The sequence below is a fragment of the Zonotrichia albicollis genome, unplaced genomic scaffold, assembly GCF_047830755.1.
Source record: "Zonotrichia albicollis isolate bZonAlb1 unplaced genomic scaffold, bZonAlb1.hap1 Scaffold_173, whole genome shotgun sequence".
NCBI lineage: Eukaryota > Metazoa > Chordata > Aves > Passeriformes > Passerellidae > Zonotrichia > Zonotrichia albicollis.
The window spans coordinates 12,875-38,212 of record NW_027428372.1 but is presented as its reverse complement, the minus strand read 5'-3'; the positions used below and the strand labels follow the sequence as shown (position 1 = coordinate 38,212).

The following is a 25,338-nucleotide window of genomic DNA, read 5'->3' as shown; positions in this document are numbered from 1 at the left end:
ACCTGAGGGGAAATGTGGCGGAAAGAGTGGGAAAACCAGGGAAAAACTGAGGGGGAAAGGGCAGAAAAAACTGAGGGGGAAAGGCAGGAAAAACTGAGGGGAAAAAAGTGGGAAAAACTGAGGGGAAAGGGTGGGAAAAACTGAGGGGAAACATGGGAAAAAGGGCAGGAAAAGAGTGGGAAAAACTGAAGAGAAAAGAGTGGGAAAAACTGAGGGGAAATGTGGGAAAAAGAGTGGGAAAACCAGGGAAAACTGAGGGGAAAAGAGCGGGAAAAACTGAGGGGGAAGGGCGGGAAAAACAGAGGGGAAATGTGGGGGAAAGGAGTAAAAACTGAGGGGAAAAAGGTGTGGAAAAGGGCAGGAAAAACTGAGGGGGAAAGTGGAAAAATAGGTGGGAAAAAGTGAAGGAAAGGTGGGGAAACAGGTGGGGAAAAGTGAGGGAAAAGGTGGGAAAAAGGGCAGGGAAAGAGTGGGAAAAACTGAAGGGAAAAGAGTGGGAAAACCTGAGGGGAAATGTGGGGAAACTGAGAGAAAATGTGGGGGGAAAGGGTGGGAAAATGTGGGGAAAAGGGCAGAAAAGGGTGGGAAAAACTGAAGGGAAAGGAGTGGGAAAACCTGAGGGGAAATGAGAGGGAAAAGGCGGGAAAAGAATCCGAGGCCGTGATGGATTCAGGGAAAGCAGCAGGAGCTGGCCTGGCCGCTCCTCACCTGGGGAAATGGGGATTGAGGGGTTAGGGGAAAGTGGGAGGAAGGGAAGGGAAAACTGAGGGGAAATGTGAGGGGGAATGTGAGGGGGAAAGCCAGGGAAAAACTGAGGGAAAAGGGTGGGAAAAGCTGAGGGGAAATGTGGGGAAAAGAGTGGGAAAACCAGGAAAAACTGAGGGGAAAAGGGCGGGAAAATGTGGGGAAAACAGGGAAAAACTGAGGGGAAATGGGCAGGAAAAGGGTGGGAAAACTGAAGGGAAAAGAGTGGGAAAACGTGAGGGGAAATGTGGGGAAACTGAGGGAAAATGTGGGGGGAAAGGGTGGGAAAAAGAGTGGGAAAACCAGGGAAAAGCTGAGGGGAAAAGGGCGGGAAAAACTGAGGGGAAATGTGGGGGAAAGGAGTAAAAACTGAGGGGAAAAGGGTGGAGAAAAGGGCAGGAAAAACTGAGGGGGAAAAGTGGGAGCAAACAGGGAAAAACTGAGGGAAAATGTGGGGGAAAAAGGCGGGAAAAACTGAGGGGAAATGTGGGGAAAAGGGCAGGAAAAGGGTGGGAAAAACTGAAGGGAAAGGAGTGGGAAAACCTGAGGGGAAATGTGGGGAAACTGAGGGAAAATGTAGGGGGAAAAGGGCGGGAAAACTGAGGGAAAACGTGGGGAAAACAGGGAAAAACTGAGGGAGAAAAGGCGGGAAAAACGGAGGGAAAATGTGGGAAAAAGGTGGGAAAAACCTGAGGGGGAAAGGGTGGGAAAAACTGAGGGGAAATGTGGGAAAAACTGAAGGGAAAAGAGTGGGAAAACCTGAGGGGAAATGAGGGGGAAAGGAGGGAAAAGAATCCCGAGGCCGTGATGGACTCTGGGGAAAGCAGCAGGAGCTGGGCCTGGCCGCTCCTCACCTGGGGGGAAATGGGATTGAGGGGTTAGGGAAAAGTGGGAGGAAGGGAAGGGAAAACTGAGGGGAAAAGTGGGGGGGAAAGGGAGGGAAAAACTGAGGGGGAAATGTGGGAAAAAGGGCAGGAAAAGGGTGGGAAAAACCGAGGGGAAATTTGGGGAAAAGAGTGGGAAAACCAGGGAAAACTGAGGGAAAAGGGCGGGAAAAACTGAAGGGGAAAGAGCGGGAAAAACTGAGGTAAAATGTGGGGGAAAGGAGTAAAAACTGAGGGGAAAAGGGTGCAGAAAACGGCAGGAAAAACTGAGGGGGAAAAGTGGGAGGAAACAGGGAAAAACTAAGGGAAAATGTGGAAAAAAAGGCGGGAAAACCTGAGGGGAAATGTGGCGGAAAACAGGGAAAAACTGTGGGGAAATGTGGGGAAAAGGGCAGGAAAAGGGTGGGAAAAACTGAAGGAAAAGAGTGGGAAAATCTGAGGGGAAATGTGGGGAAAAGAGTGGGAAAACCAGGAAAAACTGAGGGGAAAGGGTGGGAAAAAGGGCAGGAAAAGAGTGGGAAAAATGGAAGGGAAAAGAGTGGGAAAACCTGAGGGGAAATGTGGGGGAAAGGGTGGGAAAACCAGGGAAAAACTGAGGGGAAAAGGGAGGGAAAAACTGAGGGGAAATGTGGGAGAAAGGAGTAAAAACTGAGAGGAAAAGGGTGCAGAAAAGGGCGGGAAAAACTGAGGGGGAAAAATGGGAGCAAACAGGGAAAAACCGAGGAAAATGTGGGAAAAAGGGCAGGAAAAGGGTGGGAAAAACTGAAGGGAAAAGAGTGGGAAAACCTGAGGGGAAATGAGAGGGAAAAGGCGGGAAAAGAATCCCGAGGCCGTGATGGACTCTGGGGAAAGCAGCAGGAGCTGGGCCTGGCCGCTCCTCACCTGGGGGAAATGGGGATTGAGGGGGTCAGGGAAAAGTGGAAGAAGGGAAGGGAAAGGAGGGGAAATGTGAGGGGGAAAGGGTGGGAAATGTGAGGGGAAAAGGGCGGGAAAACGGTGGGAAAGCCAGGGAAAAACTGAGGGGAAAAGGAGGGAAAAACTGAGGGGAAATGTGGGAGAAAACAGGGAAAAACTGAGGGGAAATGTGGGGGAAAGGAGTAAAAACTGAGGGGGAAAGGGTGGAGAAAAGGGCAGGAAAACCAGGGAAAAACTGGGGGGATAAAGGGTGGAGAAAAGGGCAGGAAAATCTGAAAGGAAAAGTGAAAAAATGGGCAGGAAAAAGTGAAGGGAAATGGAAAAACTGAGGGGAAAAGGGTGCAGAAAAAGGCAGGAAAAACTGAGGGGAGAAGTGGGAAAATGGGCAGGAAAAAGTGAAGGGAAATTTGGGGGGAAGGGTGGGGAAAAGAGGGGAAATTTGAAGGGAAAAGGGCAGGGAAAGGGTGGGAAAAACTGAAGGGAAAAGAGTGGGAAAAACTGAGGGGAAATGTGGGGGAAAGAGTGGGAAAACAGTGAAAAACTGAGGGGAAAAAGACGGGAAAAACTGAGGGAAAATGAGGGAAAAACTGAAGGGAAATGAGTGGGAAAAACTAAGGGGAAATGTGGGGGAAAACAGGGAAAAACTGAGGGGGAAAAGGCGGGAAAAACTGAGGGGAAATGTGGGGGAAAGGGTAGGGAAAAGTGCAGGAGAAACAGAGGGAATATGTGGGAGAAAGAGCAGGAAAAACTGAAGGGAAAAGGGAGGGAAAACCTGAGGGGAAATGTGGGGAAAACAGGGAAAAACTGAGGGGAAAAGGGCGGGAAAAACTGAGGGAAAATGTGGGGAAAAGGGCAGGGAAAGGGTGGGAAAAACTGTGGGGAAAAGAGTGGGAAAAAATGAGAGGAAATGTGGGGGAAAACAGGGGAAAACTGAGGGGAAAAGGGCGGGAAAAACTGAGGGAAAATGTGGGGGAAAGGGCAGGAAAAGGGTGGGAAAAACTGAAGGGAAAAGAGTGGGAAAACCTGAGGGGAAATGAGAGGGAAAAGGCGGGAAAAGAATCCCGAGGCCGTGATGGATTGTGGGGAAAGCAGCAGGAGCTGGGCCTGGCCGCTCCTCACCTGGGGGAAATGGGGATTGAGAGGTTAGGGAAAAGTGGAAGAAGGGAAGGGAAAACTGAGGGGAAAAGTGGGGGAAAGGGAGGGGAAATGTGAGGGGAAAAGGGTGGGAAAAACTGAGGAAAATGTGGGGGAAAATAGGAAAAAACTGAGGGGAAAAGGGCGGGAAAAACTGAGGGGAAACATGGGAAAAACTGAAGGGAAACGAGTGGGAAAAACTAAGGGGAAATGTGGGGGAAAACAGGGAAAAACTGAGGGGGAGAGGGCAGGAAAAACTGAGGGAAAATTTGGAGAAAACAGAGGGGAAATGCGGGAAAAACTGAGGGGAAAGGGAGGGAAAATCTGAGGGGAAATGTGGGGGAAAGGGCAGGAAAAACTGAGGGGAAAAGGCGGGAAAAACTGAGGGGAAATGTGGGAGAAAGGAGTAAAACCTGAGGGGAAAAGGGGTGCAGAAAAGGGCAGGAAAAACTGAGGGGAGAAGTGGGAGCAAACAGGGAAAAACTGAGGGAAAATGTGGGAAAAAGAGTGGGAACACCAGGGAAAAACTGAGCGTAAAAGGGCGGGAAAAACTGAGGGGAAATGTGGGGGAAAACAGAAAAACTGAGGGAAAATGTAGGGGGAAAAGACAGGAAAAACTGAAGGGGAAAGGGCGAGAAAAACTGAGGGAAAATGTGGGGGACAACAGGGAAAAACTGAGGGAAAATGTGGGGGAAAAAAAGGGAAAAACTGTGGGGGAAAGGCAGGAAAAACTGAGGGAAAATGTGGGAAAAACTGAAGAGAAAAGAGTGGGAAAACCTGAGGGGAAATGTGGGGAAAAGAGTGGGAAAACCAGGGAAAACTGAGGGGAAAAGAGCGGGAAAAACTGAGGGGGAAAGGGAGGGGAAATGTGAGGGGAAATGTGTGAAAACTGATGAGGAAATGTGGGGAAAAACAGGAAAAAACTGAAGGGAAAAGAGTGGGAAAACCTGAGGGGAAATGTGGGGAAAAGAGTGGGAAAACCAGGGAAAAACTGAGGGGAAAAGGGCGGAAAAAACTGAAGAGAAAAGAGTGGGAAAACCTGAGGGGAAATGTGGGGAAAAGGGCAAGAAAAGGGTGGGAAAAAATGAAGAGAAAAGAGTGGGAGAAAATGAGAGGAAATGTGGGGGAAAACAGGGAAAAACTGAGGGGCAAAGGGAGGGGAAAACTGAGGGGAAATGTGGGAAAAAAGGCAGGAAAAGGGTGGGAAAAACTGAAGGGAAAAGAGTGGGAAAACCTGAGGGGAAATGAGGGGGAAAAGGCGGGAAAAGAATCCCGAGGCCGTGATGGATTGTGGGGAAAGCAGCAGGAGCTGGGCCTGGCCGCTCCTCACCTGGGGGAAATGGGGATTGAGGGGTTAGGGAAAAGTGGGAGGAAGGGAAGGGAAAACTGAGGGGAAAAGTGGGGGAAAACAGGGAAAAACTGAGGGGAAATGTGGGGGAAAACAGGGAAAAACTGAGAGGAAATGTGGGGGAAAACAGAGGGGGAAAGGGAGGAAAAACTGAGGGGGAAAGCAGGGAAAAACTGAGGGAAAACGTGGGGGAAAGGGCAGGAAAAACTGAGGGGAAAAGTGAGGAAAAGGGTGGGAAAAACTGAGGGGAAAAGTGTGAGGAAACAGGGAAAAACTGAGGGAAAATGTGGGGGAAAGGGCAGGAATAGGGTGGGAAAAATGGAAAGGAAAAGTGTGGGAAAACCAGAGGGGAAATGAGAGGGAAAACCTGAGGGGAAATGTGGGGGAAAACAGGGAAAAACTGAGAGGAAAAGGGCGGGAAAAACTGAGGGAAAATGTGGGGAAAAGGGCAGGAAAAGGGTGGGAAAAACTGAAGGGAAAAGAGTGGGAAAACCTGAGGGGAAATGAGAGGGAAAAGGCGGGAAAAGAATCCCGAGGCCGTGATGGATTGTGGGGAAAGCAGCAGGAGCTGGGCCTGGCCGCTCCTCACCTGGGGGAAATGGGGATTGAGGGGTTAGGGAAAAGTGGGAGGAAGGGAAGGGAAAGGGAGGGGAAAAGGAGGGAAAATGTGAGGGGGAAAGGGTGGGAAAAACTGAGGGGAAATGGGGGGAAAAGAGTGGGAAAACCAGGGAAAAACTGAGGGGGAAAGGGCGGGAAAATGTGAGGGGGAAAGGGTGGGAAAATGAGAGGGAAAATGTGGGGAAAACGGTGGGAAAGCCAGGGAAAAACTGAGGGGAAAGGGTGGGAAAAAATGAGGGGAAATGCGGGAAAAAGGGTAGGAAAAGAGTGGGAAAAACTGAGGGGAAATGAGGGGAAAAGGGAGGGAAAACCAGGGAAAAACTGAATGGGAAAGGGTGGGAAAAAACTGAGGGGAAATGTGGGGGAAAGGGAGGGAAAACCAGGGAAAAACTGAGGGAAAAAGTGTGGAGCAAAGGGCAGAAAAACTGAGGAAAAGTGGGGGGAAACAGGAAAAACTGAGGAAAATGGGAGAAAAGGCAGAAAAACTGAGGGGAAAAGGGTGGGAAAAACTGAGGGGAAAAAGTGGGAAAATGGCAGGGGGGGAAGTGAAGGGAAATGTCTGGAAAAGGGTGGGGAAAAAAGGAAAAAACTGAGGGGAAAAGGGGTGCAGGAAAGGGCAGGAATAACTAAGGAAAAACGTGGAAAAAAACAGGGAAAAACTGAGGGAAAATATGGGATGAAGGCAGGAGAAAGGGCAGGAAAAACTGAGGGGAAAAAGGAAGAGTAATGTATAATCGAAGGGGAAAAACTGAGGGCAAATGGCTGACGAAAAAGGGCAGGAAAAATTGGGGGGAAGTTGAAAGATTGAAGGGAAATGTGGGGAAAACAGTGGGGAAAACAGGGAAAAACTGAGGAGAAAAGGGTGGAGAAAAGGGCAGGGAAAACTGAAGGGAAAAAGAGTGGGAAAAACTGAGGGGAAAAGTGGGGAAAAGAGTGGGAAAACAGGGAAAACTGAGGGGAAAAGAGTGAAGAAAAGGGCAGGAAAAACTGAGGGGAAAAGGGTGGGAAAAAGAGTGGGAAAAACTGAGAGAAAATGTGGAGGAAAGGGTGGCAAAAACTGAGGGAAAAACTGAGGGGAAATGTGGGAAAAAGGAGTAAAAACTGAGGGGAAAAGGGTGGAGAAAAGGGCAGGAAAAACTGAGAGGAAAAGTGAAAAAAATGGGCAGGAAAAAGTGAAGGGAAAAGCGGAGAAAAGGGTGGGGAAAAGAGGGAAAACTTGAGGGGAAAAGGGCAGGGAAAGGGTGGGAAAAATTGAAGGGAAAAGAGTGGGAAAACCTGAGGGGAAATGTGGGGAAAAGGGCAGGAAAACCAGGGAAAAACTGAGGGAAAAGGGTGGAGAAAAGGGCAGGAAAAACTGAGGGGAAAGTGGGAAAATGGGATGGAAAACAGGAAGGAAAATGTGAGGAAAAAGGTCTGGAAAACAGGGAAAAACTGAGGGAAAAGGGTGGAGAAAAGGGCAGGGAAATCTGAGAGGAAAAGTGAAAAAATGGGCAGGAAGAAAATGAAAGGAAATGTGGGGAAAAGTGTGGGGAAAAGAGGAAAAAACTGAGGGAAAAATGTGGGAAAAGAGCAGGGAAAAGAGCAGGAGAAACAAGGAAAATGAGAGGGAAAAGGGTGGAAAAACTGAGGGGAAAGAATGGGAAAAACTATGGGGAAAAGGGTGGAGAAAAGGGCAGGAAAAACAAGGAAAAGTGGGGGAAATGGAAAAACTGAGGGAAAATGTGGGGGAAAAAGGCCGGAAAATCTGAGGGGAAAAGGGCAGGAAAAACTGAGGGGGAAAGGGGAAAAATGGGCGGAAAAAGTGAAGGGAAATGTGGAGAAAAGGGCAGGAAAAACTGAAGAGAAAAGAGTGGAAAAAAACTGAGGGGAAATGTGGGGAAAAGGGTGGGAAAAACAGGGAAAAACTGAGGGAAAAAGGTGAGAAAAGGGCAGGAAAATCTGAGAGGAAAAGTGAAAAAATGGCCAGGAAAAGTGAAGGGAAATTTGGGGAAAGGGTGGAGAAAACAGAGAAAAAGTGAGGGGAAATGTGGGAAAAAGGACAGGGAAAACAGAGGGGAAAGTGGAAAAATGGATGGAAAATAGGAAGGAAAATGTGAGGAAAAAGGTCTGGAAAACAGGGAAAAAGTGAGGGAAAAGGGTGCAGAAAAGGGCAGGAAAATCTGAGAGGAAAAGTGAAAAAATGGGCAGGAAAAAGTGAAGGGAAATGTGGGAAAAAGGGTGGGGAAAAGAGGAAAAACTTGAGGGGAAAAGGGCAGGGAAAGGGTGGGAAAAACTGAAGGGAAAAAAATGGGAAAACCTGAGTGGAAATGTGGGGAAAAGGGCAGGAAAACCAGGGAAAAACTGAGGGGAAAAGAGTGGGAAAACCTGAGGGGAAAAGGGTGGAGAAAAGGGCAGGAAAATCTGAGAGGAAAAGTGAAAAAATGGGCAGGAAAAAGCGAAGGGAAATGTGGGGAAAAGAGTGGAGAAAACAGGAAAAAACTGAGGGAAAATGTGGGAAAAAGGGCAGGGAAAACTGAGAGGAAAGTGAAAAAATGGGATGGAAAATAGGAAGGAAAATGTGAGAAAAAAGGTCTGGAAAACCAGGGAAAAACTGAGGGAAAATGTGGGAAAAAGCGCAGGGAAAACTGGGGGGAAAAGTGAGAAAAAACTGAAGGAAAAACAGAAAATGTGGGGAAAAACTGAGGGGAAAAAGGCAGGAAAAACTGAGGGGAAAAGGGTGGAGAAAAGGGCAGGAAAAATCTGAGAGGAAAAGTGAAAAAATGGGCAGGAAAAAGTGAAGGGAAATTTGGGGGAAAGGGTGGGGAAAAGAGGAAAAACTTGAGGCGAAAAAGGCAGGGAAAGAGTGGGAAAAACTGAAGGGAAGAGTGGGAAAAACTGAGGGGAAATGTGGGGAAAAGAGTGGGAAAACCAGGGAAAAACTGAGGGGGAAAGGGTGGGAAAATGTGGGGAAAAACAGGGAAAAACTGAGGGAAAATGTGGGGAAAAGGGCAGGAAAACCAGGGAAAAACTGAGGGAAAAAGGGTGGAGAAAAGGGCAGGAAAATCTGAGAGGAAAAGTGAAAAAATGGGCGGGAAAAAGTGAAGGGAAATGTGGGGAAAACTGAGGGAAAAGGGTGGAGAAAAGGGCAGGAAAAACTGAGGGGAAAAGTGAAAAAATGGGCAGGAAAAAGTGAAGAGAAATGAGGGGAAAAGGGTGGGGAAAAGAGGGAAAACTGAGGGGAAAAAAGTGGGGAAAAGGCAGGAAAAACTGAAGGGAAAAGAGTGGGAAAACCTGAGAGGAAATGTGGGGAAAAGGACAGGAAAACCAGGGAAAACCTGAGGGAAAAGTGTGGAGAAAAGGGCAGGAAAAACTGAGGGGAAAAGTGGAAAAATGGGCTGGAAAATGGGAAGGGAAATGTGAGGGAAAAGGTCTGGAAAACAGGGAAAAACTGAGGGGAAAATGGTGGAGAAAAAGGGCAGGAAAATCTGAGAGGAAAAAGTGAAAAAATGGGCAGGAAAAAGTGAAGGGAAATTTGGGGAAAAGGGTGGGGAAAACTGAGGGGAAAAGTAAGAAAAAACTGAAGGAAAGAAGGAAAATGTGGGGAAAAACTGAGGGGGAAAAAGGCAGGAAAACCTGAGGGGAAAATGGGTGGAGAAAAGGGCAGGAAAATCTGAGAGGAAAAGTGAAAAAATGGGCAGGAAAAAGTGAAGGGAAATTTGGGGAAAAGAGGAAAAAACTGAGAGAAAAATGTGGGAAAAGAGCAGGGAAAAGAGCAGGAGAAATAAGGAAACTGAGGGGAAAAGGGTGGAAAAACTGAGGGGAAAGAATGGGAAAAACTATGGGGAAAGGGTGGAGAAAGGGCAGGAAAAACTGAGGGGAAAGTGGAAAAATGGGCAGGAAAAAGTGAAGGGAAATGTGAGGGAAAAGGTCTGGAAAACAGGGAAAAACTGAGGGAAAAGGGTGGAGAAAAGGGCAGGAAAAACTGAGGGGAAAGCGGAAAAATGGGATGGAAAATAGAAGGAAAATGTGAGGAAAAAGGTCTGGAAAACAGGGAAAAACTGAGGGGAAAAGGGTGGAGAAAAGGGCAGGAAAATCTGAGAGGAAAAGTGGAAAAATGGCAGGAAAAAGTGAAGGGAAATTTGGGGAAAAGGGTGGGAAAAAGAGGGAAAATGTGGAGAAAAGGGCAGGGAAAACTGAGGGGAAAAGTGAGGAAAAACTGAAGGAAAGAAGGAAAATGGTGGGAAAACAGGGAAAAACTGAGGGGGAAAAGGCAGGAAAAACTGAGGGGAAAGGGTGGAAAAAGAGCAGGAAAAACTGAGAGAAAATGTGGAGGAAAGGGTGGCAAAAACTGAGGGAAAAATTGAGGGAAAATGTGGGAAAAAGGAGTAAAAATTGAGGGGAAAAGGGTGGAGAAAAGGGCAGGAAAAACTGAGAGGAAAAGTGAAAAAATGGGCTGGAAAATGGGAAGGGAAATGTGGGGAAAAGGGTGGGGAAAAGAGGGGAAACTTGAGGGGAAAAAGGCAGGGAAAGAGTGGGAAAAATTGAAGGGAAAAGAGTGGGAAAAACTGAGGGGAAATGTGGGGAAAACAGGGGAAAACTGAGGGGGAAAGTAGGAAAGGAGGGGAAAAAAGTGAAGGGAAATGTGGGCAAAAGGGTGGGAAAAACTGAGGGAAAATGTGGAAAAAACTGAGGGGAAAAGGGTGAGAAAACCAGGGAAAACTGAGGGGAAAAGTGGGAAAATGGGGAAAAAAGTGAAGGGAAATGTGGGAGAAAGGAGTAAAAACTGAGGGGGAAAGGGTGGAGAAAAGGGCAGGAAAATCTGAGAGAAAAAGTGAAAAAATGGGCAGAAAAAGTGAAAGAAAATTTAGTAAAAAGAATTTTCTCACTTTTTTGATGGCGGCCTCGCGCTGCGCTGGGGTGAGGTTGGAGTGGATGCAGACGCCTGTGAGGGCTGAGGGAAGGCTGCAAACCTGGAAATAACAACATTCTGGATTTTTCTGGGATTTTATAAAGAAAAAATTCCCAAAAAAATCAGGAATGGGGGAATTACCTGGTCGTCCATGAGGGAGATGAGGGGGGAGACGACGATGGAGATGCAGCGGGGAGCGGCGGTGGTAGAGGAAGGCAGGGAGTTGGTAACAGAGGGATTTACCGAGCCTGTGGGCAGCAGCAGCAGCGTGGAGAGACCTGGAAAAATGGGAATTTTGGGGGGTTGGGAGAGGGGAAAAGAGGGAAAAACTGAGGGGGAAAAGCAGGGAAAATGTGGGGGGAAAAGGGCGGGAAAAACTGAGGGGAAATGTGGGGCAAAACTGAGGGGGAATGTGGGGAAAAAATGGGGAAAACTGAGGGGAAATGTGGGAAAAAATGGGGGAAAATTGAGGGAAAAGGGTGGGAAAAGCAGGGAAAAATGTGGGGGAAAAGGCGGGAAAAACTGAGGGAAAATGTGGGGAAAAGGGTGGGAAAAATGGTGGAAAAAACTGAGGGGAAAAGGGTGGGAAAAACTGAGGAAAATGTGGGGAAAAATGGGGAAAACTGAGGGGAAATGTGGGGAAGTGGGTGAGGAAAACAGGGAAAAACTGAGGGGAAAGGGCAGGAGAAAGAGGGAAAATGTGGGGGAAAAAAGCGGGAAAACTGAGGGGAAAAGGTGGGAAAAACTGAGGGGAAAAGGGCAGGAAAAACAGGGAAAATGTGGGGAAAAGAGTGGGAAAAGCTGAGGGGGAAAAGGGCAGGAAAAACTGAGGGGAAAAGTGAGGAAAAAATGGGGAAAACTGAGGGTAAATGTGGGGAAATGGGTGAGGAAAACAGGGAAAAACTGAGGGGAAAAGGCAGGAGAAAGAGGGAAAATGTGGGGAAAAGGGCAGGAAAAACTGAGGGAAAATGTAGTAAAAAGGGTGGGAAAAACTGAGGGGAAAAGTGGAAAAAGGGGCAGGAAGAACTGAAGGGAAATGCAGGAAAAAAAATGGGAAACCTGAGGGGAAATGTGGGGAAAAAATGGGGAAAACTGAGGGGAAATGTGGGGAAAAGGGTGGGAAAATTGAAGGAAATATTGGGAAAAACTGAGGGGAAAAGGGGCAGGAAAGGGCAGGTGAAGGAAAAAGAAAAGGAAAAAAAGCAAGGAAAAAATCAAGGAGAAAAAAGAGAGGGGAAATGGCAGCGAGTTGGGAACAGAGGGATTGAGCCGAGCCCGTGGCAGCAGCAGCAGCGTGGAGAGAGCTGGGAAAATGGAATTTTGGGGGGTTGGAGAGGGGAAAAACTATGGGAAATGTGGGGAAAAAAATGGGGAAAATTGAGGGGGAATGTGGGGAAAAAATGGGGAAAATTGAGGGGGAATGTGGGGAAAAATGGGGAAAAACTGAGGGGGAATGTGGGGAAAAAATGGGGAAAATTGAGGGGGAATGTGGGGAAAAAATGGGGAAAATTGAGGGGAAATGTGGGGAAAAAATGGGGGAAAATTGAGGGGAATGTGGGGAAAAAATGGGGAAAAACTGAGGGGGAATGTGGGGAAAAAATGGGGAAAATTGAGGGGGAATGTGGGGGAAAAAATGGGGAAAATTGAGGGGAAATGTGGGGAAAAAAATGGGGAAAATTGAGGGGAAATGTGAGGAAAAAAATGGGGAAAATTGAGGGGGAATGTGGGGAAAAAATGGGGGAAATTGAGGGGGAATGTGAGGAAAAAATGGGAAAATTGAGGGGAATGTGGGAAAAAATGGGGAAAATTGAGGGGGAATGTGAGGAAAAAATGGGGAAAATTGAGGGGGAATGTGGGGAAAAAATGGGGAAAATTGAGGGGAATGTGGGGGAAAAATGGGAAAATTGAGGGGGAATGTGGGGAAAAAATGGGGAAAATTGAGGGGAAATGTGGGGAAAATTGAGGGGAAATGTGGGGAAAAAATGGGGAAAATTGAGGGGAATGTGGGGAAAAAATGGGGAAAATTGAGGGGGAATGTGGGGAAAAAAATGGGGAAAACTGAGGGGGAATGTGGGGGAAAAATGGGGGAAATTGAGGGGAAATGTGGGGAAAAATGGGGGAAATAATGGGGAAAAATGAGGGGGAATGTGGGAAAAATGGGGGAAAATTGAGGGGAAATGCAGGGGAAAAAATGGGGAAAATTGAGGGGGAATGTGGGGAAAAAATGGGGAAAATTGAGGGAAATGTGGGGAAAAAATGGGGAAAATTGAGGGGGAATGTGGGGAAAAAATGGGGAAAATTGAGGGGAAATGTGGGGAAAAATGGGGAAAATTGAGGGGAAACGTGGGGAAAAAATGGGGAAAGCTGAGGGGAAATGTGGGGAAAAAATGGGGGAAAATTGAGGGGAAATGTGGGGAAAAAATGGGGGAAATTGAGGGGGAATGTGGGGAAAAAATGGGGAAAATTGAGGGGGAATGTGGGGGAAAAATGGGGAAATTGAGGGGAAATGTGGGGGAAAAATGGGGGAAAATTGAGGGGAAATGTGGGAAAAAATGGGGAAAAACTGAGGGGAAATGCAGGGAAAAAATGGGGAAAACTGAGAGGAAATGTGGGGAAAAAATGGGGAAAATTGAGGGGGAATGTGGGGAAAAAATGGGGGAAAATTGAGGGGAAATGTGGGGGAAAAAATGGGGAAAATTGAGGGGGAATGTGGGGAAAAAATGGGGAAGATTGAGGGGGAAATGCAGGGGAAAATTGAGGGGAAATGTGGGGAAAAGAGTGGGAAAAATGGAGGGGAAATGTGAGAAAAATGAGGGAAAATGTGGGGAAAAAATGGGGAAAATTGAGGGAAATGTGGGGAAAAATGGGGAAAATTGAGAGGAAAAGGGTGGGAAAAATGGGGAAAATTGAGGGGAAATGTGGGGAAAAAATGGGAAAATTGAGGGGAATGTGGGGAAAAAATGGGGAAATTGAGGGGGAATGCAGGGAAAAAATGGGGAAAATTGAGGGGGAATGTGGGGAAAAAATGGGGAAAATTGAGGGGAAAAGGGTGGGAAAAATGGTGGAAAAAACTGAGGGGAGAAGTGGGAAAACTGAGGGAAATGTGGGGAAAAAATGGGGAAAATTGAGGGGAAATGTGGGGAAAAAATGGGGAAAATTAAAGGGGAAAGGGGGGAAAAAATGGGGAAAATTGAGGGGGAATGTGGGGAAAAATGGGGAAAATGAGGGGGAAATGTGGGGAAAAAATGGGGAAAATTGAAGGGGAAATGTGGGGGAAAAAATGGGGAAAATTGAGGGGGAATGTGGGGAAAAAATGGGAAAATGAGGGGAATGTGGGGGAAAAAATGGGGAAAATTGAGGGGAAATGTGGGGAAAAAAATGGGGAAATTGAGGGAAATGTGGGGGAAAAATGGGGAAAACTGAGGGGGAATGTGGGGAAAAAATGGGGAAAACTGAGGGGAAGAAAATGGGGAAAATTGAGGGGAAATGTGGGGAAAAGAGTGGGAAAATTGAGGGGGGAATGCGGGGGAAAAATGGGGGAAAAGCAGGGGAAATGTGGGGAAAAAATGGGGAAAATTGAGGGGAAATGTGGGGAAAAAATGGGGAAAATTGAGGGGAATGTGGGGAAAAATGGGGAAAATTGAGGGGGAAATGTGGGGAAAAAATGGGGAAAATTGAGGGGGAATGTGGGGAAAAAATGGGGAAAACTGAGGGGAAATGTGGGGAAAAAATGGGGAAAATTGAGGGGGAATGTGGGGAAAAAATGGGGAAAACCGAGGGGAAATGTGGGGAAAAAATGGGGAAAATTGAGGGGAAATGTGGGGAAAAAATGGGGAAAATTGAGGGGAAATGTGGGGAAAAAATGGGGAAAACCGAGGGGAAATGTGGGGAAAAAATGGGGAAAATTGAGGGGGAATGTGGGGAAAAAATGGGGAAAATTGAGGGGGAATGTGGGGAAAAAATGGGGAAAATTGAGGGGAAATGTGGGGAAAAAATGGGGAAAAATGAGGGGGAATGTGGGGAAAAAATGGGGAAAATTGAGGGGGAATGTGGGGAAAAAATGGGGAAAATTGAGGGGAAAAGGGTGGGAAAAATGGTGGAAAAAACTGAGGGGAAAAGGGGTGGGAAACCTGAGGGGAAATGTGGGAAAAAGTGAAGGAAATGTGGGGAAAAGGGTTGGAAAAGCAGGAAAAAAGTGAGGGGAAAAGGGCAGGAGAAACAGGGAAAATGTGGGGAAAAGAGTGGGAAAAACAGAGGGGAAAAGTGGAAAAATGGGCAGGAAGAACTGAGGGGAAATGTGGGGAAAAAATGGGGAAAATTGAGGGGAAATGTGGGGGAAAAACTGAGGGGAAATGTTGGGAAAAACTGAGGGGAAAGGGGCAGGAAAAGGGCAGGTGAAGGAAAAAGAAAAGGAAAAAAAGCAAAGGAAAAAATCAAGGAGAAAAAAGAGAGGGGAAATGGCAGCGAGTTGGGAACAGAGGGATTGAGCCGAGCCCGTGGGCAGCAGCAGCAGCGTGGAGAGAGCTGGGAAATGGGAATTTTGGGGGGTTGGGAGAGGGGAAAACCAAGGGGAAATGTGGGGAAAAAATGGGGAAAATTGAGGGGGAATGTGGGGAAAAAATGGGGAAAATTGAGGGGGAATGTGGGGAAAAAATGGGGAAAAATGAGGGGAAATGTGGGGAAAAAATGGGGAAAATTGAGGGGAAAAGGGTGGGAAAAATGGAGGAGAAATATGGGAAAAAGTGGGAAAAAATGAGGGAAAATCTGGGGAAAAGGGCAGGAAAAAGTGAAGGGAAATGTGGGGAAATGGGTGAGGAAAACAGGGAAAAACTGAGGGGAAAAGGGCAGGAAAAACTGAGAGAAAAAGTGGGAAATAGGGGCAGGAAAAACTGAGGGGAAATGTGGGGCAAAACTGAGGGGGAATGTGGGGAAAAAATAGGGGAAAATTGAGGGGAAATGTGGGGAAAGCAGGGAAAAGCTGAGGGGAAAAGTGGAAAAAAAGGCCGGAAAAACTGAAGGGAAAAGAGTGGAAAAAATGAGGGGAAAGGGGTGAGAAAAGGGGTGGGAAAAAGTAAAGGGAAAATGTAAAAAGTGTGGAAAAAAATGAGGGGAAAAGGGCAGGAGAAACAAGGAAAATGTGGGAAAAAAGGGCAGGAAAAACTGAGGGGAAATGTGGGAAAAAGAGTGGGAAAAATGGAGGGGAAAAGGGTGGAGAAAAGCGGGGAGAAAACTGAGAGGAAAAGTGGAATAAAGGGCAGGAAAAACTGAAGGTAAATTTGGGAAAAACTGAGAGAAAAAGAGTGGGAAAATCTGAAGGGAAATGCAGGGAAAAACTGAAGGAAAAAGGGCAGGAAAACCAGGAAAAATGTGGGAAAAGGGGCAGGAAAAGCTGAAGGGAAATTTGGGAAAAACTGAGAAAAAGAGTGGGAAAAACTGAGGGGAAAGCAGTGGGAAAAGGTGTGGGAAAAAGTGAAGGGAAAATGTAAAAAGGGTGGAAAAAAGGGTGGAAAAAAATGAGGGGAAAAGGGTAGGAGATACTGGGAAAAAGAGTGGGAAAAAGTGAGGGGAAATGTGGGGAAAAGAGTGGGAAAAATGGAGGGGAAATGTTGGGAAAAACTGAGGGAAAAGGGGCAGGAAAAGAGCAGGTGAAGGAAAAAGAAAAGGAAAAAAAGCAAGGAAAAAATCAAGGAGAAAAAAGAGAGGGGAAATGGCAGCGAGTTGGGAACAGAGGGATTGAGCCGAGCCCGTGGGCAGCAGCAGCAGCGTGGAGAGAGCTGGGAAAATGGGAATTTTGGGGGGTTGGGAGAGGGGAAAACTGAGGGGAAATGTGGGGAAAAAATGGGGAAAACTGAGGGGGAATGTGGGGAAAAAATGGGGAAAATTGAGGGGAAAAGTGGGGGAAAAATGGGGTAAATTCAGGGGGAATGTGGGGAAAAAATGGGGGAAATTGAGGGGAAATGCAGGGGAAAATTGAGGGGAAATGTGGGGGAAAAATGGGGAAAATTGAGGGGAAATGTGGGGAAAAAATGGGGAAAACTGAAGGGAAATGTGGGAAAAAATGGGGAAAATTGAGGGGAAAAGGGGGGGAAAAATGGTGGAAAATTGAGGGAAAAAGGGGGGGGAAAATGGGGAAAATTGAGGGGAAAAAATGGGGAAAATTGAGGGGAAATGTGGGGAAAAAATGGGGAAAACTGAGGGGAAATGTGGGGAAAAAATGGGGAAAATTGAGGGGGGAATGTGGGAAAAAAATGGGGAAAATTGAGGGGGAATGTGGGGAAAAAATGGGGAAAATTGAGGGGAAATGCAGGGAAAAATTGAGGGGAATGTGGGGAAAAAATGGGGGAAATTGAGGGGGAAATGTGGGGAAAAATGGGGAAAATTGAGGGGGAATGCAGGGAAAAAATGGGGAAAATTGAGGGGAAATGTGGGGAAAAAATGGGGAAAATTGAGGGGGAATGTGGGGAAAAAATGGGGGAAATGTGGGGAAAAAGGCGGGAAAAACTGAGGGGAAAATGTGGGGAAAGGGGTGGGAAAAACTGAGGAGAAAAGTGGAAAAAGGGGCAGGAAGAACTGAGGGGAAATGTGGGGAAAAAATGGGGAAAAACTGAGGGGAAATGCAGGGAAAAAATGGGGAAAACTGAGGGGGAATGCGGGGAAAAAATGGGGAAAATTGAGGGGAAATGTGGGGAAAAAATGGGGAAAATTGAGGGGGAATGTGGGGAAAAAATGGGGAAAATTGAGGGGAAATGTGAGGAAAAAATGAGGGAAAATGTGGGGAAAAGGGCAGGAAAAACTGAGGGGGAATGTGGGGAAAAAATGGGGGAAATTGAGGGGGAATGTGGGGAAAAAATGGGGAAAATTGAGGGGAAAAGGGTGGGAAAAATTGAGGGGAAATGTGGGGAAAAGGGTGGGGAAAATGGTGGGAAAAACTGAGGGGAAATGTGGGGAAAAAATGGGGAAAACTGAGGGGAAATGGGGGGAAAAGGGTGGAAAAAACAGGGAAAAACTGAGGGGAAAAGGGTTGGAAAAGCAGGAAAAATGTAGAGAAAGGCAGGAAAAAAGTGAGGAGAAAAGGGCAGGAGAAAGAGGGAAAATGTGGGGAAAAGTGTGGGAAAAACTGAGGGGAAAAGTGGAAAAAGGGGCAGGAAAAACTGAAGAGAAATGCAGGAAAAAAATGGGGAAAGCTGAGGGGAAATGTGGGGAAAAGAGTGGGAAAACTGAGGGGAAATGTGGGGAAAAGGGTGGGAAAAATGGTGGAAAAAACTGAGGGGAAAAGGGCAGGAGAAAAAGGGAAAATGTGGGGAAAAGAGTGGGAAATAGGGGCAGGAAAACTGAGGGGAAATGTGGGGAAAAAATGGGGAAAATTGAGGGGAAATGTGGGGAAAAGGGTGGAAAAACTGAGGGGAAAAGGGGGGGGAAACCTGAGGGGAAATGTGGGGAAAAGGGCAGGAAAAAGTGAAGGGAAATGTGGGAAAATGGGTGAGGAAAACAGAGAAAAACTGAGGGGAAAAGGGCAGGAGAAAGAGGGAAAATGTGGGAAAAAGAGCAAAAAAACCAGGAAAAATGTGGGAAAAAGGGCAGAAAAAATGTGGGAAAAAGAGCAGAAAAAACAGAAAAAATGTGGGAAAAAAGGCAGGAAAAATGTGGGAAAAAGAGCAGGAAAAACAGGGGAAAAGGGCAGGATAAACCAGGAAAAATGTGGGGAAAAACAGGGAAAAATGTGGGAAAAAGAGCAGAAAAAATGTGGGAAAAAGGGCAGGAAAAACAGGGAAAAATGTGGGGAAAATGACTGGAAAAACAGGGAAAAATGTGGGAAAAAGGGCAGAAAAAACAGGAAAAATGTGCGAAAAAGGGCAGAAAAAATGTGTGAAAAAGGGCAGAAAAAACCGGGAAAATGTGGGGAAAATGACAGGAAAAACAGGGAAAATGTGGGGAAAAAGGGCAGGAAAAATGTGGGGAAAAGGGCAGGAAAAACAGGAAAAAATGTGGGAAAAAGGGCAGGAAAAATGTGGGAAAAAGGGCAGAAAAAACAGGAAAAATGTGGGAAAAAGGGCAGGAAAAATGTGGCAAAAAGGGCAGGAAAAACAGGGAAAAATGTGGGAAAAAAAGGGCAGGAAAAACAGGGAAAAATGTGGGAAAAAGAGCAGAAAAAACAGGAAAAATGTGGGAAAAAACAGGGAAAAATGTGGGAAAAAGGGCAGAAAAAAACCAAAAAATGGGGGAAAAAGGGCAGAAAAAATGTGGGAAAAAGGGCAGGAAAAATGTGGGAAAAAGGGCAGGAAAAACAGGGAAAAATGTGGGAAAAAGAGCAGAAAAATGTGGGAAAAAGGGCAGAAAAAACAGGAAAAAATGGGGGGAAAAGGGCAGAAAAAACAGGAGATAAATGTGAGGAAAAAGGGCAGAAAAAACAGGAAAAAGGGCAGGGGAAACAGGAAAAATGTGGAAAAAAAAGGGCAGGATAAACAGGGAAAAATGTGGGAAAAAAGGGCAGAAAAAACCCAAAAAATGTGGGAAAAAGGGCAGAAAAAATGTGGGAAAAAGGGCAGAAAAACAGGAAAAACGTAAGAAAAAGGACAAAAAAATGTGGGAAAAAGGGCAGAAAAAACCCAAAAAATGTGGGAAAAAGGCAGGAAAATCAGGGAAAAATGTGAGAAAATGGGCAGGAAAAACAGGGAAAAATGTGGGAAAAAGGGCTGGAAAAACAGGGAAAAATGTGGGAAAAAGGGGAGGAAAAACAGAAAAAATGTGGGAAAAAGGGCAGGAAAAACAGGAAAAATGTGGGAAAAAGAGCAGAAAAAACAGGAAAAATGTGGGAAAAAACAGGGAAAAATGTGGGAAAAAGGGCAGAAAAAAACCAAAAAATGGGGGAAAAAGGGCAGAAAAAATGTGGGAAAAAGGGCAGGAAAAATGTGGGAAAAAGGGCAGGAAAAACAGGGAAAAATGTGGGAAAAAGAGCAGAAAAATGTGGGAAAAAGGGCAGAAAAAACAGGAAAAAATGGGGGGAAAAGGGCAGAAAAAACAGGAGATAAATGTGAGGAAAAAGGGCAGAAAAAACAGGAAAAAGGGCAGGGGAAACAGGAAAAATGTGGAAAAAAAAGGGCAGGATAAACAGGGAAAAATGTGGGAAAAAAGGGCAGAAAAAACCCAAAAAATGTGGGAAAAAGGGCAGAAAAAATGTGGGAAAAAGGGCAGAAAAACAGGGAAAAACGTAAGAAAAAGGACAAAAAAATGTGGGAAAAAGGGCAGAAAAAACCCAAAAAATGTGGGAAAAAGGCAGGAAAATCAGGGAAAAATGTGAGAAAATGGGCAGGAAAAACAGGGAAAAATGTGGGAAAAAGGGCTGGAAAAACAGGGAAAAATGTGGGAAAAAGGGGAGGAAAAACAGAAAAAATGTGGGAAAAAGGGCAGGAAAAACAGGAAAAATGTGGGAAAAAGGGCAGGAAAAATGTGGGAAAAAGGGCAGAAAAAACAGGAAAAATGTGGGAAAAAGGGCAGAAAAAACAGGAAATATGTGGGAAAAAAAGGGCAGGAAAAACAGGAAAAATGTTGGGGAAAAGGGCAGGAAAAATGTGGGAAAAAGGGCAGAAAAAACAGGAAAAATGTGGGGAAAAAGGTCAGGAAAAACAGGAAAAATGTGGGGAAAAAAGGCAGAAACAACAGGGAAAAATGTGGGAAAAAGAGCAGATAAAACAGGAAAAAATGTGGGAAAAAGAGCAGAAAAAAATGTGGGAAAAAGGGCAGGAAAAACCCAAAAAAAGTGGGGAAAAGAGCAGGAAAAACAGGAAAAATGTGGGAAAAGGGGCAGGAAAAACAGGGAAAATGTGGAAAAAAGGGCAGGAAAAATGTGGGAAAAAGGGCAGAAAAAATGTGGGAAAAAGGGCAGGAAAAACAGGGAAAAATGTGGGAAAAAGGGCGGGAAAAATGTGGGAAAAATGAGGGAAAAAGGGCAGGAAAAACAGGAAAAATGTGGGAAAAAAGGCAGAAAAAATGTGGGAAAAAGGGCAGGAAAAAGGGCAGAAAAAACAGGAAAAATGTGGGAAAAAGGGCAGGAAAACCAGGAAAAATGTGGGAAAAAAGGGCAGGAAAAACAGGGAAAAACGTGGGAAAAAGGGCAGGAAAAATGTGGGAAAAAGGGCAGAAAAAATGTGGGAAAAAGGGCAGGAAAAACAGGGAAAAATGTGGGAAAAAAAGGGCAGGAAAAATGTGGGAAAAAGGGCAGGAAAAATGTGGGAAAAAGGGCAGAAAAACAGGGGAAATGTGGGAAAAAGGGCAGGAAAAACAGGGAAAAATGTGGGAAAATAGGCAGAAAAAAAATGGAAAAATGTGGGAAAAAAGACAGAAAAAATGTGGGAAAAAGGGCAGAAAAAACAGGAAAAATGTGGGAAAAAGGGCAGGAAAAACAGGGAAAAATGTGGGGAAAAGGGCAGGAAAAATGTGGGAAAAAGGGCAGAAAAAACAGGAAAATTGTGGGAAAAAGGGCAGAAAAAACAGGGAAAAATGTGGGAAAAAAGGGCAGAAAAAACAGGAAAAATGTGGGAAAAAAGGCAGGAAAAACCCAAAAAATGTGGGAAAAAGGGCAGGAAAAACCCAAAAAAAGTGGGGAAAACTGGGAGGAAAAAAATTGGGAAAAGAAAAGCAGGAAAGGGAATAAATTTTGAATTTTTACCACAAAGGATCCTCATGACGGCCTCGGCCTGGCCCGGCCTGAAGGAAACAAAGCCCAAAATCCTCAGAGCCTGCAGCACCTCCTCTGGGGGATCTGGGGAAAAAAGCAAAAATTTCAATTATTTTTAATTTATTTTTCATGGATTTTATATGGGATTTAGCTGGGATGGTCCCAGCAAAAATGGGAAATATAAAAATTATATTTGATTTTTTTTAAGGTTTTTTTTCATGGATTTTCTATGGCATTTACCAGCAAAAATGGGAAATTTTAAATTATTTTTAGGTTTTTTTAAGGGTTTTTTTAATGGATTTTTAATGGGATTTACCTGGGATGATCCCAGCAAAAATGGGAAATTTTTATTTATTTTTAAGTTTTTTTAATGGATTTTCTATGGGATTTACCTGGGATGGTACCAGCAAAAATGGGAAATTTTTATTTATTTTTAATTTTTTTTACATGGATTTTTTATGGGATTTACCAGCAAAAATGGGAAATTTTTGATTATTTTTAATTTTTTTCCATGGATTTTCTATGGGATTTTCTATGGAATCAAAGCCCAAAATCCTCAGAGCCTGCAGCACCTCCTCAGGGGGATCTGGGGGAAAAAACAGCAAAAATGGGGAAATTTTAAATTAATTTTAATTTATTTTAAGGGTTTTTTTCATGGGTTTGATGTGGGATTTAGCTGGGATGGTCCCAGCAAAAATGGGAAAAAAATTTAATTTTTTTTAATTTTTTTAAGGTTCTTTTTCATGGATTTTCTATGGAATTTACCAGCAAAAATGGGAAATTTTTAATTATTTTTAATTTTTTTTACATGGATTTTGTGTGGGATTTAGCTGGGATGGTCCCAGGAAAAATGGGAAAAAAATTTAATTTTTTTTCAATATTTTTAAGGGTTTTTTTAATGGATTTTATATGGGATTTAGCTGGGATGGTCCCAGCAAAAATGGGAAAATTCTTAAATTATTTTTAATTTTTTTAAGGTTTTTTTTAAGGATTTTCTATGGGATTTACCTGGGATGGTCCCAGCAAAAATGGGAAAAAAACTTAATTTTTTTCAACGTTTTTAAGGGTTTTTTTTAATGGATTTTCTATGGAATTTACCAGCAAAAATGGGAAATTTTTAATTATTTTTAATTTTTTTACATGGATTTTCTATGGGATTTTCTATGGAATCAAAGCCCAAAATCCTCAGAGCCTGCAGCACCTCCTCAGGGGGATCTGGGGAAAATCAGCAAAAATTTCAATTATTTTTAATTTATTTTAAGGGTTTTTTTCATGGGTTTGATGTGGGATTTAGCTGGGATGGTCCCAGCAAAAATGGGAAAAAAATGTAATTTTTTTTAATATTTTTAAGGGGTTTTTTAATGGATTTTATATGGGATTTAGCTGGGATGGTCCCAGCAAAAATGGGAAAATTTTAAATTTTTTTAAATTTTTTTAAAATTTTTTTAAGGTTTTTTTCATGGATTTTCTATGGGATTTATCCTGGGATGGTCCCAGCAAAAATGGGAAAAAAAAATTAAATTTTTTTCAGTATTTTTAAGGGGTTTTTTTATGGATTTTTTATGGGATTTACCTGGGATGGTCCCAGCAAAAATGGGAAATTTAAAATTATTTTAAATTTTTTTTTACATGGATTTTCTATGGAATTTACCAGCAAAAATGGGAAAATTTTAAATTATTTTTAATTTTTTTAAGATTTTTTTAATGGATTTTCTATAGAATTTACCAGCAAAAATGGGAAAAATTTAAATTATTTTTAATTTCTTTTAATATTTTTTTTTATGGATTTTTAATGGGATTTACCTGGCATGGTCCCAGCAAAAATGGGAAAATTTTATTTATTTTTAATTTTTTTACATGGATTTTCTATGGGATTTACCTGGGATGGTCACAGCACAAATGGGAATATTTTAAATTATTTTTAATTAATTTTAATAATTTTTTTTATGGATTTTCTATGGAACTTACCAGCAAAAATGGGAATACTTTAAATAATTTTTAATTCATTTTAAGGGTTTTTTTATGGATTTTTATGGGATTTACCTGGGATGATCCCAGCAAAAATTGGAAAAATTTAAATTATTTTTAATTTATTTTAATAATTTTTTAAATTGATTTTTAAGGGATTTACCTGGGATGGTTCCAGCAAAAATGGGAATATTTTAAATTATTTTTAATTTTTTTTAAGGTTTTTTTTCATGGATTTTCTATGGGATTTACCAGCAAAAATGGGAATATTTTAAATTATTTTTAATTTTTTTTAAGGTTTTTTTTCATGGATTTTCTATGGGATTTACCAGCAAAAATGGGAAAAATTTAAATTATTTTTAATTTTTTTAAGGTTTTTTTTCATGGATTTGATGTGAGATTTATCCTGGGATGGTCCCAGCAAAAATGGGAATATTTTAAATTATTTTGAATTTATTTTAAGGTTTTTTAATGGCTTTTTTATGTGATTTACCAACAGAAATGGGAAAATTTTAAATTGTTTTTCATTTTTTTTCGTGGTTTTTTATGGGATTTACCTGGGATGGTCCCAACAAAAATGGGTAAATTTTAAATTATTTTTAATTTATTTTAATAATTTTTTTAATTGATTTTTATGGGATTTACCTGGGATGGTCGCAACAAAAATGGGAAAATTTAAATTATTTTTAATTTTTTTTTACATGGATTTTTATGGGATTTACCTGGGATGGTCACAACAAAAATGGGAAAATTTTTAAATTATTTTTAATTTTTTTTACATGGATTTTCTATGGGATTTATCCTGGGATGGTCCCAGCAAAAATGGGGAAATTTTAAATTATTTTTAATTTTTTTTCATGGATTTTCTATGGGATTTTCTATGGAATCGAAGCCCAAAATCCTCAGAGCCTGCAGCACCTCCTCAGGGGGATCTGGGGGAAAATCAGCAAAAATTTCAATTATTTTTAATTTATTTTTAAGGGTTTTTTTATGGGTTTGATGTGGGATTTATGCTGGGATGGTCCCAACAAAAATGGGAAAATTTTAAATTATTTTTAATTCATTTTAAAGTTTTTTTTCATAGATTTTCTATGGAATTTACCAGCAAAAATGGGAAAAATTTAAATTATTTTTAATTTATTTTAAGGTTTTTTTTTCATGGATTTTCTATGGAATTTACCAGAAAAAATGGAAAAAATTTAAATTATTTTTAATTTTTTTAAGGTTTTTTTCATGGATTTTCTATGGAATTTACCAGAAAAAAAGAGAAAAATTTAATTATTTTTAATTTATTTTAAGGGTTTTTTTCATGGGTTTGATGTGGGATTTAGCTGGGATGGTCCAAGGAAAAATGGGAAAAAAAATTAATTTTTTTCGATTTTTTTAAGGGTTTTTTTCATGGATTTTCTATGGAATTTACCAGCAAAAATGGGAAATTTTTAAATTATTTTTAATGTATTTTAAGGTTTTTTTTCATGGATTTTTAATGGGATTTATCCTGGGATGGTCCCAGCAAAAATGGGAAAATTTTTAAATTATTATTAATTTTTTTTACATGGATTTTCTATGGAATTTACCAACAAAAATGGGAAAAATTTAAATTATTTTTAATTTTTTAATTTTTTTAATGGATTTTCTATGGGATTTATCCTGGGATGGTCCCAGCAAAAATGGGAAATTTTTATTTATTTTTAATTTTTTTTTTCATGGGTTTTCTATGGAATTCACAGGTAAAAATGGGAAAAATTTAAATTATTTTTAATTTTTTTTAAGGTTTTTTTTCATGGGTTTGATGTGGGATTTAGCTGGGATGGTCCCAGCAAAAATGGGAATATTTTAAATTATTTTTAATTTATTTTAAGGTTTTTTTAATGGATTTTTATGGGATTTAGCTGGGATGGTCCCAGCAGAAATGGAAATATTTTAAATTATTTTTAATTTATTTTAATAATTTTTTTTATGGATTTTTATGGGATTTACCTGGGATGGTCCCAGTAAAAATGGGAATATTTTAAATTATTTTTAATTTCTTTTAATAATTTTTTAATTGATTTTTAAGGGATTTACCTGGGATAGTCCCAGCAAAAATGGGAAATTTTTAATTATTTTTAATTTTTTTTACATGGATTTTTATGGGATTTACCTGGGATGGTCCCAGCAAAAA

At 42.7% G+C, this 25,338-nt stretch overlaps 1 protein-coding gene across 1 annotated transcript in view; it reads right to left on the bottom strand.

Annotated features, from left to right (window-relative positions):
* Positions 1 to 25,338, bottom strand: part of LOC141727673 (ATP-dependent DNA helicase Q4-like) — a 65,883-nt gene that overhangs the window by 27,700 nt on the left and 12,845 nt on the right. Inside the window, exons 6-10 of the mRNA XM_074533935.1 lie at positions 22,347 to 22,421; positions 21,198 to 21,290; positions 10,673 to 10,809; positions 10,509 to 10,592; positions 2,415 to 2,510 (exon numbers count right to left, since the gene is read on the bottom strand). Of these exons, the coding sequence (XP_074390036.1) occupies positions 2,415 to 2,510; positions 10,509 to 10,592; positions 10,673 to 10,809; positions 21,198 to 21,290; positions 22,347 to 22,421 (485 nt within the window). The remainder of the gene's footprint in view (positions 1 to 2,414; positions 2,511 to 10,508; positions 10,593 to 10,672; positions 10,810 to 21,197; positions 21,291 to 22,346; positions 22,422 to 25,338) is intronic.